The sequence below is a fragment of the Rhodnius prolixus genome, unplaced genomic scaffold (assembly GCF_049639745.1).
Source record: "Rhodnius prolixus isolate KJV_2025 unplaced genomic scaffold, Rpr scaffold_4, whole genome shotgun sequence".
NCBI lineage: Eukaryota > Metazoa > Arthropoda > Insecta > Hemiptera > Reduviidae > Rhodnius > Rhodnius prolixus.
In genome coordinates, this window is record NW_027411614.1 from 9,218,398 (window position 1) to 9,232,771 (window position 14,374).

General features: G+C 32.9%; 1 protein-coding gene and 1 long non-coding RNA gene across 6 annotated transcripts; one reads left to right on the top strand and one right to left on the bottom strand.

Annotated features, from left to right (window-relative positions):
* The first annotated feature begins 656 nt into the window (after positions 1 to 656).
* Acn (apoptotic chromatin condensation inducer acinus) lies at positions 657 to 11,854 on the top strand. Of its 5 annotated transcripts, none has more exons than XR_012459404.1 (15): positions 657 to 993; positions 1,126 to 1,336; positions 1,816 to 2,164; positions 2,939 to 3,108; positions 3,211 to 3,549; positions 5,305 to 6,016; positions 7,064 to 7,103; positions 7,193 to 7,284; positions 7,426 to 7,708; positions 8,614 to 8,825; positions 8,911 to 9,168; positions 9,253 to 9,457; positions 9,621 to 9,733; positions 10,309 to 10,617; positions 11,082 to 11,854. XR_012459404.1 is itself a non-coding variant. In XM_074130964.1 (14 exons), the coding sequence occupies exons 3-14, from the start codon at positions 1,820 to 1,822 to the stop codon at positions 10,444 to 10,446; spliced, it is 2,907 nt and encodes a 968-aa protein (XP_073987065.1). In that variant the 5' UTR covers positions 657 to 993; positions 1,126 to 1,336; positions 1,816 to 1,819; the 3' UTR covers positions 10,447 to 11,854. The 5 variants fall into 5 exon arrangements, 3 of the variants coding, with proteins under 3 accessions (XP_073987065.1, XP_073987067.1, XP_073987066.1); XR_012459405.1 differs by having other exon boundaries at positions 11,339 to 11,854; XM_074130964.1 differs by having other exon boundaries at positions 10,309 to 11,854.
* LOC141455707 (uncharacterized) lies at positions 3,544 to 12,827 on the bottom strand. Its single transcript, XR_012459407.1, has 4 exons — positions 12,412 to 12,827; positions 12,221 to 12,288; positions 9,596 to 9,753; positions 3,544 to 4,562 (listed from the first exon to the last, which is right to left on the bottom strand). It is a non-coding gene; the product is annotated as an uncharacterized lncRNA (long non-coding RNA).
* Positions 12,828 to 14,374: the final 1,547 nt, after the last annotated feature.

Here is a 14,374-nt window from a genome sequence, read left to right on the forward strand (position 1 = left end):
TCTCTCATTAACTTAGCCGAATCAATGGTTGTTAACACTCGCTCAAATGATAACGGAATAGCTCAGTTTTAGCCATTTGATTTCATATGGAAATTCACAGGCTGCTGCTCTTTTGACTTTCTCTGTTTCGAATACCCTAGAGAGACCGGCCAGAATGTTTTAAAAAAACATGTTGTTGCGGGTACAATTCCTTACAGTAATTGTTGAGGTTTACTTACTTTGAATTTAAGTTGTTTAAGGTGGGCAGAAATATTATTAAATGAATTTGCGGAGAATCACTTTTTCTATAATATCAATGAAGGCTTCAAATATCAATTACAATAATAGGTAAGTTCAGTAATTAGTACCTAAGGTTAATATTGATTGAAAAAGCAGTTTGCTAGATTTTTTTTTAAAAGTTCCAATGTACGTGACCAAAATCTCACATCAACAAAACCTGTGGTGAGCGTTTTTCTGACTTTTGAATTTAAGAGGCGGCAAGACTTCTTGATCTAAAGTATTAGTGTGTATAATATTAACTTAATTAATCCAATAAAAAAATCTATTTATTTTGCAACTCAAATTATTTTATTTACTTATGTTTGAACTTCTTTGTTTTAATGAAATTTTAAAAAATCTCTATCGTTGCGAAAGCAATGTACACCCAGCCATTATCGTAGGGTAGCGTGCGTGTGTATGTAAAAAAATCTATTTGGAGAAAGAATATTCAGTGCTCTGCGAGTGTTTTTTTTTTTAAATACTACAGTGTTGGACTTGTAATTAAATAGATTTCAGTTGAAGTTTTCATACTTTTCATTATTAGAATTTTTTAATTGAATAAATAGACAACTTCTGTATTCACCATCATAACCATAACCCTATATGATGCCACTGACGCCATTATGCGTTCAACTTAGCTTTCTTGTTAAGTTTTAATGTTGTGCAGTAGTGAAACGTGAATTAATGCTCTGATAAACTTATTAAGTGTAAATATTTTGGAGAGCTTTAATCAGGGTAAGTAAAAATAATTTATTTTATTTGCATCAATGTATAGCTAGGTTAACTAACGCCGTTGCTGTACTTAGATTTTTTTAGTTTTTATTTAAACAAAAATATAACTATAATGGTAAAAATCTTGTGTTGCAGTAAGAAGAAAAACGGAGAATTAGTTTGAAGTGCATTAAAATCAGCCAGATTTATTCCTTCACAATATCAATAATACTTATTGGCCTTAAGAAAAATACTTCAATATTATTTCAACCTAAGCCATAGTGCCTAGATGATATATAATTATGTTAGTTAGATTAATGGACACATTATGTCATATTTGGTTATCACCAAGTACATCGTAGATCAGGTGAGAAAATGTATGTGAAAGCAAAAATCTATCAAGTCAGAATTTTTTTTTTTTTTAGAAGGCCTTGCTTTTGATTGAAACAGGTTTATATATTGACGTATTTTTATATATTTTTCAACTGCTTATTTGTGCTGGTTAAATACAGTTTTGATTTTAAGCTATGGCAAAGTCAATACTGTATACGCTATATCTTTTGGATAATGCCTTTTTGCAAACGTAGAGGAGTTTTGATTTTCTCATGAAAATTCTAGAAGAGAACTTATAACACTTGCGTTTCTTAATTGATTTTATTTTTTTGCCATAGCTTTCATTTTACTTGTACCTTCCTTGTTTTATTAGATGTTAGATTGTACGTGCGAATGAGACAACTGTGAAAATGGAGCGTTCGATAAGTGGGAAAAATTTAAATAGTAAAACCTTCTATAATGGAAAGTAAAATTTTCAGGTTATCATTCATTTTAATTTATATTCTGAATTAGGGCCATGGTGAGGAAAAGTGACCGTAATAAGACTAATTCTGCCGAAAAGGCGACGAGGAAACGAAGAGGAACAAGACGCCGTAAAGATTCATCATCTGAGTCAGAACCTGAATCAAATCCAGTCGTTAGAGAGGAAAATGTAAGTTCAATTGCACTTCCAAAAGAATTAAAAACTGAAGAAGCGGAAGAAGTTGAATCTAGTAGTAGCGGTAGCAGAGTTAGAAATAGGAGAATCTCAAAGAGAAATGCAACCACCAAAGACGAGGCTGCTAAAGAGGAGCATGCTCCTGCTGAAGCGGGAGAATGGAATGAGGATGAATCGTTCTGGACAGGAGTAGCCTCATCTGCAGTAAGTATATTTTGTGGATTTAATGAATAAATATTCTTTTTTAAGTTATAACTTTTCTGCCTTCTAATTACTTATTAAATGCATTTTGTCCATCTGAAGTGGAATCAGCCATTTATAGTTGTATCAGAAGTGGGTCGCTCTTCCTCTCGACATAATGGGTCTCATAAACGCTACCTTGCCCATTCTTGGTGTATTTATTTCACACATTATGAAATGAACTGTCTTTTCCTTTTTTTAAACTAAAGTACTTCCCCATGATCCTACTCAGCTTCACACAAACCTCCATCTACTGTGGAGAAAGAAACATGATGTCTTTATACATGTTAATCCGAAATCCCAATATCTCACATTTTACTCACTTTACCGAAAACTAAGGACGACTTTTTCATTACCTCTAAAGTCACCCGTTATACCAAAAATTAAAATTGTATAAAAGATGTGACACCTTAAAAGAGCGTTTTCTGTAGCTTTATTTTGTATTTAACATTATAAAATATTCAAAATAAAAAAATGTATCAGTGAAATTGACTATTGGCTGATGAATGTTCAAAACAATACCTTGTCTCTAATAATATTAACAAAATATATCTGCAACTTTTCGTTTTTGAGTTATTGAGTTTTTGAGTTATTTCACGTCACGCTATTTTTTCGGTGAAAACTATTATGAACATTTATGAAGTTCGCTATTTTAACCTACACCAATAAGAAGATGTGTTTATATCTTTAACTTTTGATGACGACCTTATAATTTAAAAATTGGGTTTCCATTTACAGGTAGTAAACAAAGAGGACGTTAACGAAGAAGAAGGTTCAACATGGAAAATCCAAAGTTCCAATGGCTCTGGAGGTGAAATTCAGAAGTTAAAAATATGCAGGCAGAGGCCGACAGATTCAACGGGGTCATCATCCCCAGCTAAAGAATGTGCGTCGCCGAGAGTTAAAAGGTATACAGTTAATTAAATGATTTTTACTCATAACAGTCCCGTCAGAGCTTCTTATAAATAAACTTTCCTATTGTACAAGTCATTGTTATTTTTATATTATAGACCTTTGGCGGCTGAAAGAACGGATGGTGATAGTGCCGAATTAGAATTAGATGCCCCAATGGACATAGTAGACGTTGATAGTGAAAAAGTTGAAACAGAACCTGAAGTTATGCCAAGTGTTGAGGTAGTGGCACCTGAATCCATATCACTACCACCTAGTACTACTTCAGAAGTAAAGGAAGTGCAAGAAGAAGTTATCATTCCTGGGCTTGATCTAGTAAGCGAAGGACAACAAAAGCAAGATCAACTGTGGATGGCTGCAGCTGATACGATAACCGAAGTATCAATGATTGCAATGCCTCCAAGTAGAGATGAAGAAGAAGAGGACGCACAAATAATGTTAGTAAAAATATCTATCAAGTTTTTTGATATTTGGGTTACCAAAAACTACAACAATATTACACCTTCAACAGTAGAAAGCTATTTTGGTTTTCTGGAGAAAGACAACTGTATAGTTACTTAGTATTGTTCGGTAATTTTGTTCGTCTTACTTTTTTTTTTATTTAGATTGCACCAAATGTTTCTCTAAATAAACTCTGATTTATTCCACCAAGCACATTATTTAATTAAGGTAATTAATCTTGAAGTAAAATTCTTCTGATTTTGTCACGAGCGGTACAGCAACGTGCTTTAGCTTCGTCCGGCCAACATAAAGGAATCCATTATGAACATTCTGGCTAATAATCAGTAAATAATTATGTTCACTTTAAATATTTTACTATTTTCACGAAGGAAGGCGTTTTCCCTTTACATAATAATGATATAACCAAAACCGGTTAAGCTATAGCCTAACGATCTATCTAAAAGTAAATTAGGCAAGCAGTAAAATATTTATCTGGTTAAATATTCAACTGGAAACGCTGTTGTATTTAGTACGTTGAGGGGATCCAATAAATTTATATTTTAATTTATCTCTCATTTAATATCCATTCAAAACCATGAGAATTTTTTCAAAATTAGATTAGCTTCTGATTCTTGCGCCAGGATTAATTTTGAATCAAATATAATACTTTTGCACTGCATTCAAATATAATAGTTTTTAACTGCGATGTAAAATACAATTTATTTTACTTCATTTAAAAGAAATAAATGATTACAATAAAACTGCTGGTCTTGTGGAAATTACATCTGTTCATTAGCTCAATATATTTATTTTTTCAAATTCAAGACACCTGATGTTTGATAACAATTTTTTTTTATCATCTTGTACTTAATTTCCATTCATATTATTTTATCATTTGTTTCTCTTTGTTTACGATGGCAATTTAATTATTTTCTGTTTGCTATTGCAACAGTGGTAAAGGTTAATTTTATTTTATTTGGGTTTTATGTGTTTTAATTGATGTGTCTGCCTAAAATAAGAAAGCAATCTTCTAAAATGGGTTTTACGATTTATAAGTATGTTAATTCTAATTTAATGATATTAATTCTTTAAGCGTATAGATACGTGTTGGTGATCCGAGTTTCGCGTAATAGAGCATAATCTCAGCTTGAAGTTGTAGTATCTATTTTAATAAGTATTTCTGAACATTGTGTACAGTTAACATGAACTAAATGTGGAATTATTTAACGCGGCTATATCCCGATTCTTGGTAAATTCTTCATATTTAGAAATTGAAGTTGGCACTGAGTTTTTAAACCAAATAGATTCATCATTGAAAAGTACCGCCTTTCTAAGGAATTGTGTCAGCAGTTGTATTTGATAATATTTATACTAAAATACATGGTTGACTAACGATGAAATTTAGAAATTAAGAGAATTAATTGTCTGAAATCGAAAAGAAAAGTATTAACTATCTTAATTCCATTACATAAGTACCTAACTTCATTAATAAACAGAACTGTATTCTTAAAGTCAAATACATACATACATATTAATTTACGATGTATTCATAAAAAGAATTGGAAATTACACTTGAATTTGAAATTATTTTAAGAGTATAAATTTAAATGACACTACTGACCAGCAGTTAGTTATTTTATTTTTTTTAGTTTAACTTTAAAATTGTATTTTGAGCATACAATAAAAAAACGTACCTAATATAATTTACTTAATAGAGATTACAATAGTATATTATGTAATTTTTTTTGCAGGAATGTCGACACTTCGGGGGACCTACCGTCAGATATATTGCCTGCCGAAGCACCTGAAGTTGTTGTAGCTAAGGAAGTATCAGCAGTTGATGATATTAGTTGTATCATGCCCCCAGAAATGAACGAAGTTATTGAAGAAAGTGTGGTGCCTAGTGAGGAAACGTTAATTCAAGAAGAGATGATTGTAGAAGCAACTGTTCAAGAGGAGAAAGTTACAGCTACGGACTCTGAACCTTCAACTCCTCTTACAGAATCTACTATTCCAGTTACAGAATCTGTAACAGCAGTTAAAGAATCTACAACTCCAGTTACTGAATCATCACCTAAAATTCCAGAAGCCTCAGCTCCAGTTATAGAAACAGCTGTAGTTACAGAATCTACAACTGTACCCACCACTACGTCTACAACAGCTACATCTGTGGGAACTCCTTCTTCCACTAGTAAATGTCTTGCTGGTACCACACTTTCTGTCTCTACAGAATTAGCAATGGAACAGATTGCCAAAAAGTTAAACGAAAGGGCTGCAAGAGGGAAAGAATCGATAGATGATAAAGAGAAAGCTGTCCCTAAAGGTTTACATTCAAGGGAAAATTCTCCTGATCTAGACAGATCAATAGAAGAAGGAGAAATTGTGTCTTCAGCGGCTGCCACACCCGATCCACAACAACCCGCATCTAAATCATCGAAAACAACAGTTATTATCAAGCCTAAAGTAGGTTATAGTACTAATATGAATAAAATATGTAATCAGATATTGCTGTTGCAGGGAAATTAGGTCGTAAGATAATGACCTCTTGTTTTCCATTTTGCACCCATTCTCTCCTTGGTTTTGTATGTTAGAATGGTGAGATAGTAAGCTAAAGGTTAAGTAATTACTAGATTAATTCCAGAATTTTCGATGATCTTTTACTATCATTTCACTGTATCCCATTGTAGCATTTTTGTTTATGCTTTCCCCATCAAAAGTAGTAATTTTAAATTCTACAGTTTTCTTCTCCATGGCTACTTTGACTACTTGACAAGATCCTTGTAAGAAGTAGCTGAATCAATTTCAAAGAAATCTTTAGTATTTACTATTATTTTCTGAGGCGGCCGCGAGGGACCAGAGCCTCCAGAGACTTTTCTTGTACCAACCATCCTCATACCGGTCTGGATGAAATATCTGAAAATGTCACTGACCTTTAACTGACCTGACCGAGCTTCTCCCTTAATATCTTAAGTACCGGTTATCCCACGTCTAACCTTTAGGAAGTGAGGTGCCAAAAATAGTCTCGCGCACTCTATCTCCACATCAGGTACACCGCCTGTACCTGTTATTGCCGCCCTCCAAAACTCTTTGATGCATCTTTTCCTAGCTCAACAGTACCTAATTGTCAATTGTCGCGTAAGAAGTTTCTGTCTTATAAAGGCAATTTCAAGGCAAATCAAATTGACTTTTTACTTTCTATCAGCTTATATAAGATTTATACATATTTAGGTTATCAGTATAACAATTTTCTTATATTATTTTTTACTAAATTTGTCCAGCGTCAAATATTGCAGTTTTTGTGATGGGTTTTCTAAAGCGTACATATAAGTATTAGTTTTTCTGTTTTTACTGAAAAAGTGTGTTGTTTGGGACCGTGTTTTTAACCAATAACTGAAAATTTGAAACACGATCCAGAAATATGGAGGTAAACAAATTGTTGTATGAACAATTTTTTTTTTTTTCATTCCATCTACTTTTTTTTTCCTGTGATATAATTTTAAACTTTTTTAGGAGGTGATTTGCTTGCCTACCAAACTGAAAAGAAATCTAGGTATAATATGATTGTTTATTGCCTTTTTAAAAAATGAAGTAAAGAAACCTTTTATTTCTGAATTTAATATATTTTAATAAAAAATTTAGAGGAAATCGCACCAGAGGACAGAAAACGAAGGTTATCTAAAAAACAATTATGTTTAGCGTCTCAAATCTCAATAACTACGAATCTTTTAAAAGTAAGTTGGGTTCATACACCTAACTACCTCAATCCATATATATTACATAATATTTTTAATTTCAAAAACAAAAAAATTATTCTGTGAGAAAATTTTTACTTTTTTAAGTAAATAGTTTTAATTGGATTTGATTATTTTCAGGTATTGGCGCCGGGCGTACGACCAGCGGCTCACCTAGAAGTTCCATTTCCTTCTAAGTTGGAAGTTGGTGCAGATACAGCAGAACCAAATGATACTGAAAGTAAAAATTTGTCTACCCTGACTAAATTCGAACCGAAATGCGATGTTGAAGTAACAGTGTCTATGTCGAACGATGTTAGAGAAGTGAAAAAGAAGAAGCCAATTGTTATTGATACAAAAACGCCAAGTAAATCTGAAAGATCTCCGCCAGGACCTAAATTACCTACCCAAGAAAACCATAAAGGTACCTATTTTCCTTATTTATGTCTGTAGTTTTGAGAGAGGCTGTCTTTAATTCTCTTTCTCTCTCTCTCCCTCCCTCCATCCTCTCTGGATATATCATATATCTTTAGGCATGGCTGTAAAAACCCATCTTTAGGAAAAGAACTTTACCGAATATTTTATTGATTTTATCTCTTATAGCTTACGTATTATCGCTATAACTGACGGTTTCAGATTTTGATCCATCATCAGTTTTATGATTTTTTTGAATTATAAGTAATACAAGCTGATGACACTGCCCGTGCTGAAAAAAAAGCTTCGAGCCCCAATAACCTCAGACGTTGACGCTCCTTTAATTTTTTAAAAAAAGTTTTATGATTTCTTTTTTCTTTTTTTTTATGATAGCTATCTTTTTTATTTGATTTTTGTCCCTTTCTCTCTGTAATCTGAGCATTTAATCCCTTCACTAACCCCGACCAAAGCAGAATTAGAAGTGGGTCTGGTGTATTTAGAAAGTTGCGCCCTTCGATTTTATTTTTATATAATGTTTGCGGACTTGACTCTCAATTTCGAGTTATTCTTTCAGAAAGACTCTACACATTAACTTTCATTTTGGCGTCTTGACTGTTAGTGGTGGACTTACTCAGAAACTACCTGATGTCTCGCATACGCCTATTAAAAATTAAACTTAGAGGAGAACATCACTAATGAATGTTGTTTAGGAGTCTCCTTGCCTAAAATATTTAAGACATTGGTTGTTACAAACTCTTGACTTAACAATGATTGTTATGTCGTGTCCAAACGTCTGAGCACATAAAATGGCATAAACCAGTTTGTAGAGTTTGTAATGCAATCAAGTAAATTTTCTAATGATTTTGCATTGTATTAATCAAATTCGATAACTTATATTACTTGTGTAATTTTTAGCCACGCGGAAAATATCTATAGTGTCAGCTGATGCAAAAAATGTTCGGAAATCTCCAAGTCCTTCCAAGAAAAAAGCTACAGAGGTGCTTTTTATAACCAATCTGGTACGTCCTTTCACGGTGCCTCAATTGAGGGAACTGTTAGCCAGAACTGGAACAATAGCCCCAAATGGATTTTATATCGATAAAATTAAATCAAAATGTTATGTAAAGGTACGTTATTAATGCGTGTGTTTTTTTTAATAAGTAGGTTTGTTTAAATCATGAAAATAAATAATAGTTAATTCTATCTTTACAGTATACCGACCTTGAAATGGCTATAGAAACGCGACATGCGTTGCACGGAGTTAGATGGCCTGTGAATAATCCTAAAACCCTTAGAGTTGAATTTGCTTTGCCAGAAGATATGGCTGTTGTACAGAAATTAGCAGACGAAGAGACTGGGGCTGTTAAGAAGCAAGATGCCGAAGCTGCACCGATGATTTCAGGGGGAACTGTGATTGGAACTGGAGGCGGTTGGCTTAATGAGCAAACTGCTTTGAAACCCTCTAGAAGGGTAAGTGGAATTGGTCAATAACTAGGAGCTTTGATGTAAGAGAAAGTACCAATGTATTTAAAATGGATTTTTAAATTCATCCAGGTTACTACAACTGTTCGAGAGTGGGATATGGGTAAGATTGTTGGCGGAGACACAAATGTAGCAATCAAACCATCCCTGCCTGAAGTGGAGGTGAAGAAGAAGCCGACGGAAGAAGAATGGAGCAGGAAGAAGGAGAAAACGACCAGAGCTGAAAAGGACCGAGACCGCAGGAGAGCACATAGTCCTGAACATAAGGCTGAACCACGTGAGTTAGCTTAAGATTTTTTATAAGGAAGAAAGATTATTGCCAATTTCAGACAAAAAGTTTTTTTTTTTTTTTTTTTTTCAAGTTATAAAGTCATAATGGCCTAAATTGCATTTTGAATTAGTTTATTTAACTTACCAAAAAGTTATTTTGTATTTTACAGCTAAGAAAATCAAGAAGAAAGATGCTGACGCCCCCGCCAAATTATTAGATGATCTGTTTAGAAAGACTAAGGCCACACCTTGTATATATTGGCTGCCTCTCACTGCTGCTCAGGTGATATACTCAATATAAATCTGTAATGAATTTCAAAATTACTTTTAAGAAAGTCGATCAAGAAAACTAAATTTGAAAATGTTATGAATACATTACAGAATTTGAATATTTTTTTTTATTCAAAGACCTGTAAAAAGATATTTAAATTACATTGAAAGTCAAGGTTTGGAATTCATGAAAATTCCTATCGGGAACGAATTCGTAATAATTCACTTTCATAATTTTAGAAAATTCTTAACATTGACTTTTTCTAATGTCCCTTTGCAGTTAGCAAGGCGAAAATGCAATAATAACCGTAGTATTATTAATTAATATTTTGAGAATATTTTGCCAGTTAGTAAATCCACTTCTAATTCTCACTTGCTTTTTCTGAAGCGTGTGTACCTGGATAGAGTTGACTGGACAACCCTATATAATAAAGTTAATATAAAAAACAATACTTGTACGACTTCGCCTCCTTAAATGATGTGGGCAATGATGTGTTTATAAACCTTAAAATTTGAAAGAAAAAATTTTAGTTAGAAATTGGAAATAGGAATAAAGAAAGTTAATGCTTGATTTAAAATTTTGTACAGATAGCAGTGAAAGAGGAAATGAGACGACAACATATGGCTGAACATGAGAGGCGATTAGCTGAACTGCGAAAGACCGACGCAGGCTCCCGACGAGATAATAAAGAAAGAGATAGGGATAGAGAGAGGAGAAAAAAATAAACAAACACTGTGTTAATAAAGACCCGGAAAAAGATAGTGAAACAACCAGAGAAAATACGAAACTAACCAACCCAAAATTTATAACACTTTTTTAGCGGGTCTCTTTCACCTGGCCCAAACTCCTGGGCACCAACGGCACTTCATCAAGTATTAGGTCCACCATATGGCAGGGTAAGCCATTAGAGCCTACCCTAAATCCTATTTTTTCCTTTCCAACTATCCCTAATGTATCCAATTTTCCTTCTTTTTTTATATAGTTTTTCTTCTTAAATATAGTTTTTCCTTAAAAAAAAAAAAAAAATCGAAAAAAATTAGCTAATAATTTTTATAAGTTTTATTTTTTGAAAATTTGAGATAATAAGAAATCTCGTTGATTTTTCAATTGTTTTCAAATACGTTTTTTAAGTCATTTAAGTTTGTTTGTTTTTTTAAAGTAAAAGGTAATTCTAGTGGGGAGGTGATTTAGAAGTCATAGTCAGAATTTTAAACTTAAATTCCGGATGGTTAATTGCTGCTTTTCTTGTGATATTATATATTTTTTGTTTCTTTCATTTTTTTTTCTATATAAGCAAAATTTCAACTAGACGGGAGGTGAGTATTACATGTTTCAGAGCTCTACAGCATTTTCTTTACAGGTAGCTTAGTCCGGGATTCGCCTTCGGAGTCATCAACGAGACATACTCTTGTGTGTGATTCGTGCAGCCAAAATAAATAAATAAAATACACATGTCATAAGAGAACAATTTTTTTAGAAACAACAAGTTTTCTCTTTTTTTAAAGACTCGATAGAAAGAGAACAGAAAGTCAGAAATGTTTTATTTCCCTTTTTTTTTTTTGCAAGTTGTGAATTAATTCGTCGGATGAAGATTATATTTACTCTTCTTTGCAATAGGAAGGAATGGAATGTTTACAAAAGGAAATATTTATAAAATAGAACTACATTTCCACCCTTCTTTGGATGTGAACAGAGGAAACTCCGTGGCTTCATCTCTCAATGGCTTCATTTCTTTCAAGTTTAAAAAAGTTATCTTGGGTGATGGAATTTTGTCTTCTTCCGACTGTTGGCTAATTTATCACGCTGCTCTCATTATGTTCATGGACAAGGACAACAGAAGAAAAAAAAAATGGCAATAGTAATTCCATTTATAGTGTCATCAAGAGAATACGTATTGGTATGACATAATTAGAAAGAAACTCATCAGTGTGTCCGATTTCACTGTATGTACAAAGATTGGAAATGTAAAACCTTTTTAATTAATTAAACAACATAAAACTGAATTCCCATCTTTAATTTTTAATTACCTTCAGAAAAGAAATTATTGACTAAAGAAAAGTTTACATTTTTTCTTTTGTTATTTGCTATAACATATTACTGTTATATATGAATATAGATGTCTATTATTTTGAAGTTTTGTTTTTATTTTTATCCTAATTGTTCCTTATTTTTCGAACTAAAGCGCATCGACAATTAAGAAGTTCATTGGTGCCATTTTTTCAGTGCGATGCTGCCTTTCAGACAGCGACTTTTCGAGATTTCTAGAGACAGCTTATATCGTATGGTAAGACTTTAACATAGGATTCCAGTGCTCTGTTTGAGCAAATTACAGACGAGCAAACCCTTTCAGTTTAGAGAACCGGTCCTTTTTGAGACCCGATCCTTTGCACTCGTTCAACGTTGCTTTTTCCCTATTGGCAACCGTGTAGAGTATGTTATAGATGGTATGAGCATTAAGCAGACTATTTTAATATGAAGATTTAGGAATGTACTAATTACCGTTAACAATCCAATCGTTTTCTCTCTCCATAGCAGTAAGCTACAAAAGCTTAGGCTAATCTGGGAACCTGTAAACGATAGAAGAAAACGGTTCAAATTATATATATCAATTCCTAGAACTTTATAATTGTTCTTGAAATTTAAAAACTCTAAAATTAATTACTAAAAATGACTAAAAAAATGGAACGCACAAAGTCTAGGTTATCTTCTTGGTTCCAAGCACTTTCGAAGTCAGCAGGCGCTTAATATTGAAATGAAAAATATGAGGCGCACCAGAATCAAAGGACCAAAAAAATAGGACTGGGCCCTGAATGCTTAAGGTAATCAACCCTGCCCGGCTTGAAAAATGAAGGCCACCCTCGCAAATTCGAGGAATATACTTTCATTAATTATTTACCATAGGTATTTCCTTAGTAGAATACGAAGTCGTATAACAGAAATTTGCCTCTAGTTTACCAATAGCCTCAACGTTGTTAATTCAGGATTAACAACCTTGCAATTTATTTTGCCACACTTTAATTTTTGTAACCGCTTGGCCAAAAACACTAATTGTGTCGAACAGAATTATGGAAACATTTATTGCAGAGATAATTGTCGGATAATTACATTTAATTTCCATAGAGATAACATTTCTAGAAATACTTCAAAGTTTCACATTATTGTTTAAACGAAAACTATGAAATTTGTACCGTTTATTTCTGTAAAAAGCATGTTTTGTGAAAGCCTCTTTATCTTGGCTACACAAAATGAGGATGTGAGTAATACAATTTAGAGTTTGTATCATTAACGATTTGTATAATTAAATTATAAGTTACACAAGTAACATTTTGCGTGAAATATGACTTAACTTTAAGTAACAAGTCAAAAAATATGTAGAAGTTTAATTAGAACAGTTCTTTAAAGACCCAAAATTCCATGCAGTTCAATAATATAAGTTCATGTTATTTCTGGCTAGTTCGTCGTCAAAATTAAAAAAAAAATGTTTAATTCATCAAGAACACCCCGAAAATGAAAAAGAACAAAAGTCAAAGGCAAAAATGAACAATAAAATCCTGAACATACGCAGCTTGTTAAGGTTAGTTCAAAAAATATCCGCTAGACAGCATCAGCTGGTTTGTTTTCAAAACAGATGTAAAAGATTGTAGTTTTTTTTTATGACTACATATTTTTCTATAAAGTTGTATATTTTTTATTTTTATTTGTAATTTAGGAAATTACTTGAGTAAGAAGCTTGGGTAATAGTGGATACCGTTTTTGATGGTGAGTGGGCAAAATGAGAATGTTTAAAAAGTTTTTTGTATCCAGAAGCATATCCGTTTGGGTTTGGAAGGCGAATGTTTTAACTAAATGCAAGATGTCCGAGGGACCGAAAGAGGACCTTCAAGGTCAATATTATTATTTCAGATTGCCATTATCTTTATTGATATGGACTTTATTGAAACCTTGACGGCAGTTTGATCACTTTAATCGAGTGGAAACCTGATTATTGCTAAATATTTGCTTCATTAGGATTGTTCCGGTGAACAGTTATTCTTATTATTTATTATTATTAATAAATATTTATTATTAATTATCAATAAAACAATTAATAGATCAATCAATCAATATGGAACAATCCCCACGAGTATTTTAAACAACTGACAAACCACCTAATACTATTAGCATAATCTCCATTAAATAAGATAAGTGAACGTTTTTGTAACATTATCTTCGCCGATTAATCATAAAGAAGGGACCTGAATGATAGTTGTTGACTTGTATCGAATCATTTAATTGTCATTGGCTCCAGAAAGGGCGTGAGTATCTGTTGGAAGAGTTTATAACAGCGTGTCTAGTTTGGTGGTAGCTGAGGCGCTCGGTCCCCACACAGTTCTAGAGATAATCCCACACAGAAGGATATATATGGCGGCAGGCAATGCTTGGGTACGTGCGGAGAAGGGGGAAATCCGAAGTACCCATCTTTCACATAAATCAAGTTTAGCTGATCTGTGGGGTGTACATGTGAGAGCATTTGTCACGCTACCGTCCGTTTCAATTCGAAATCCCTTGCCTTCTAAATTGGTCACTCTGTAGAATTTATACAGATAGATAGATACGTATAATTTATCCACAACATTTGTGGGCCACACGTTTAGGCTTGTGGTTTCGATTTCT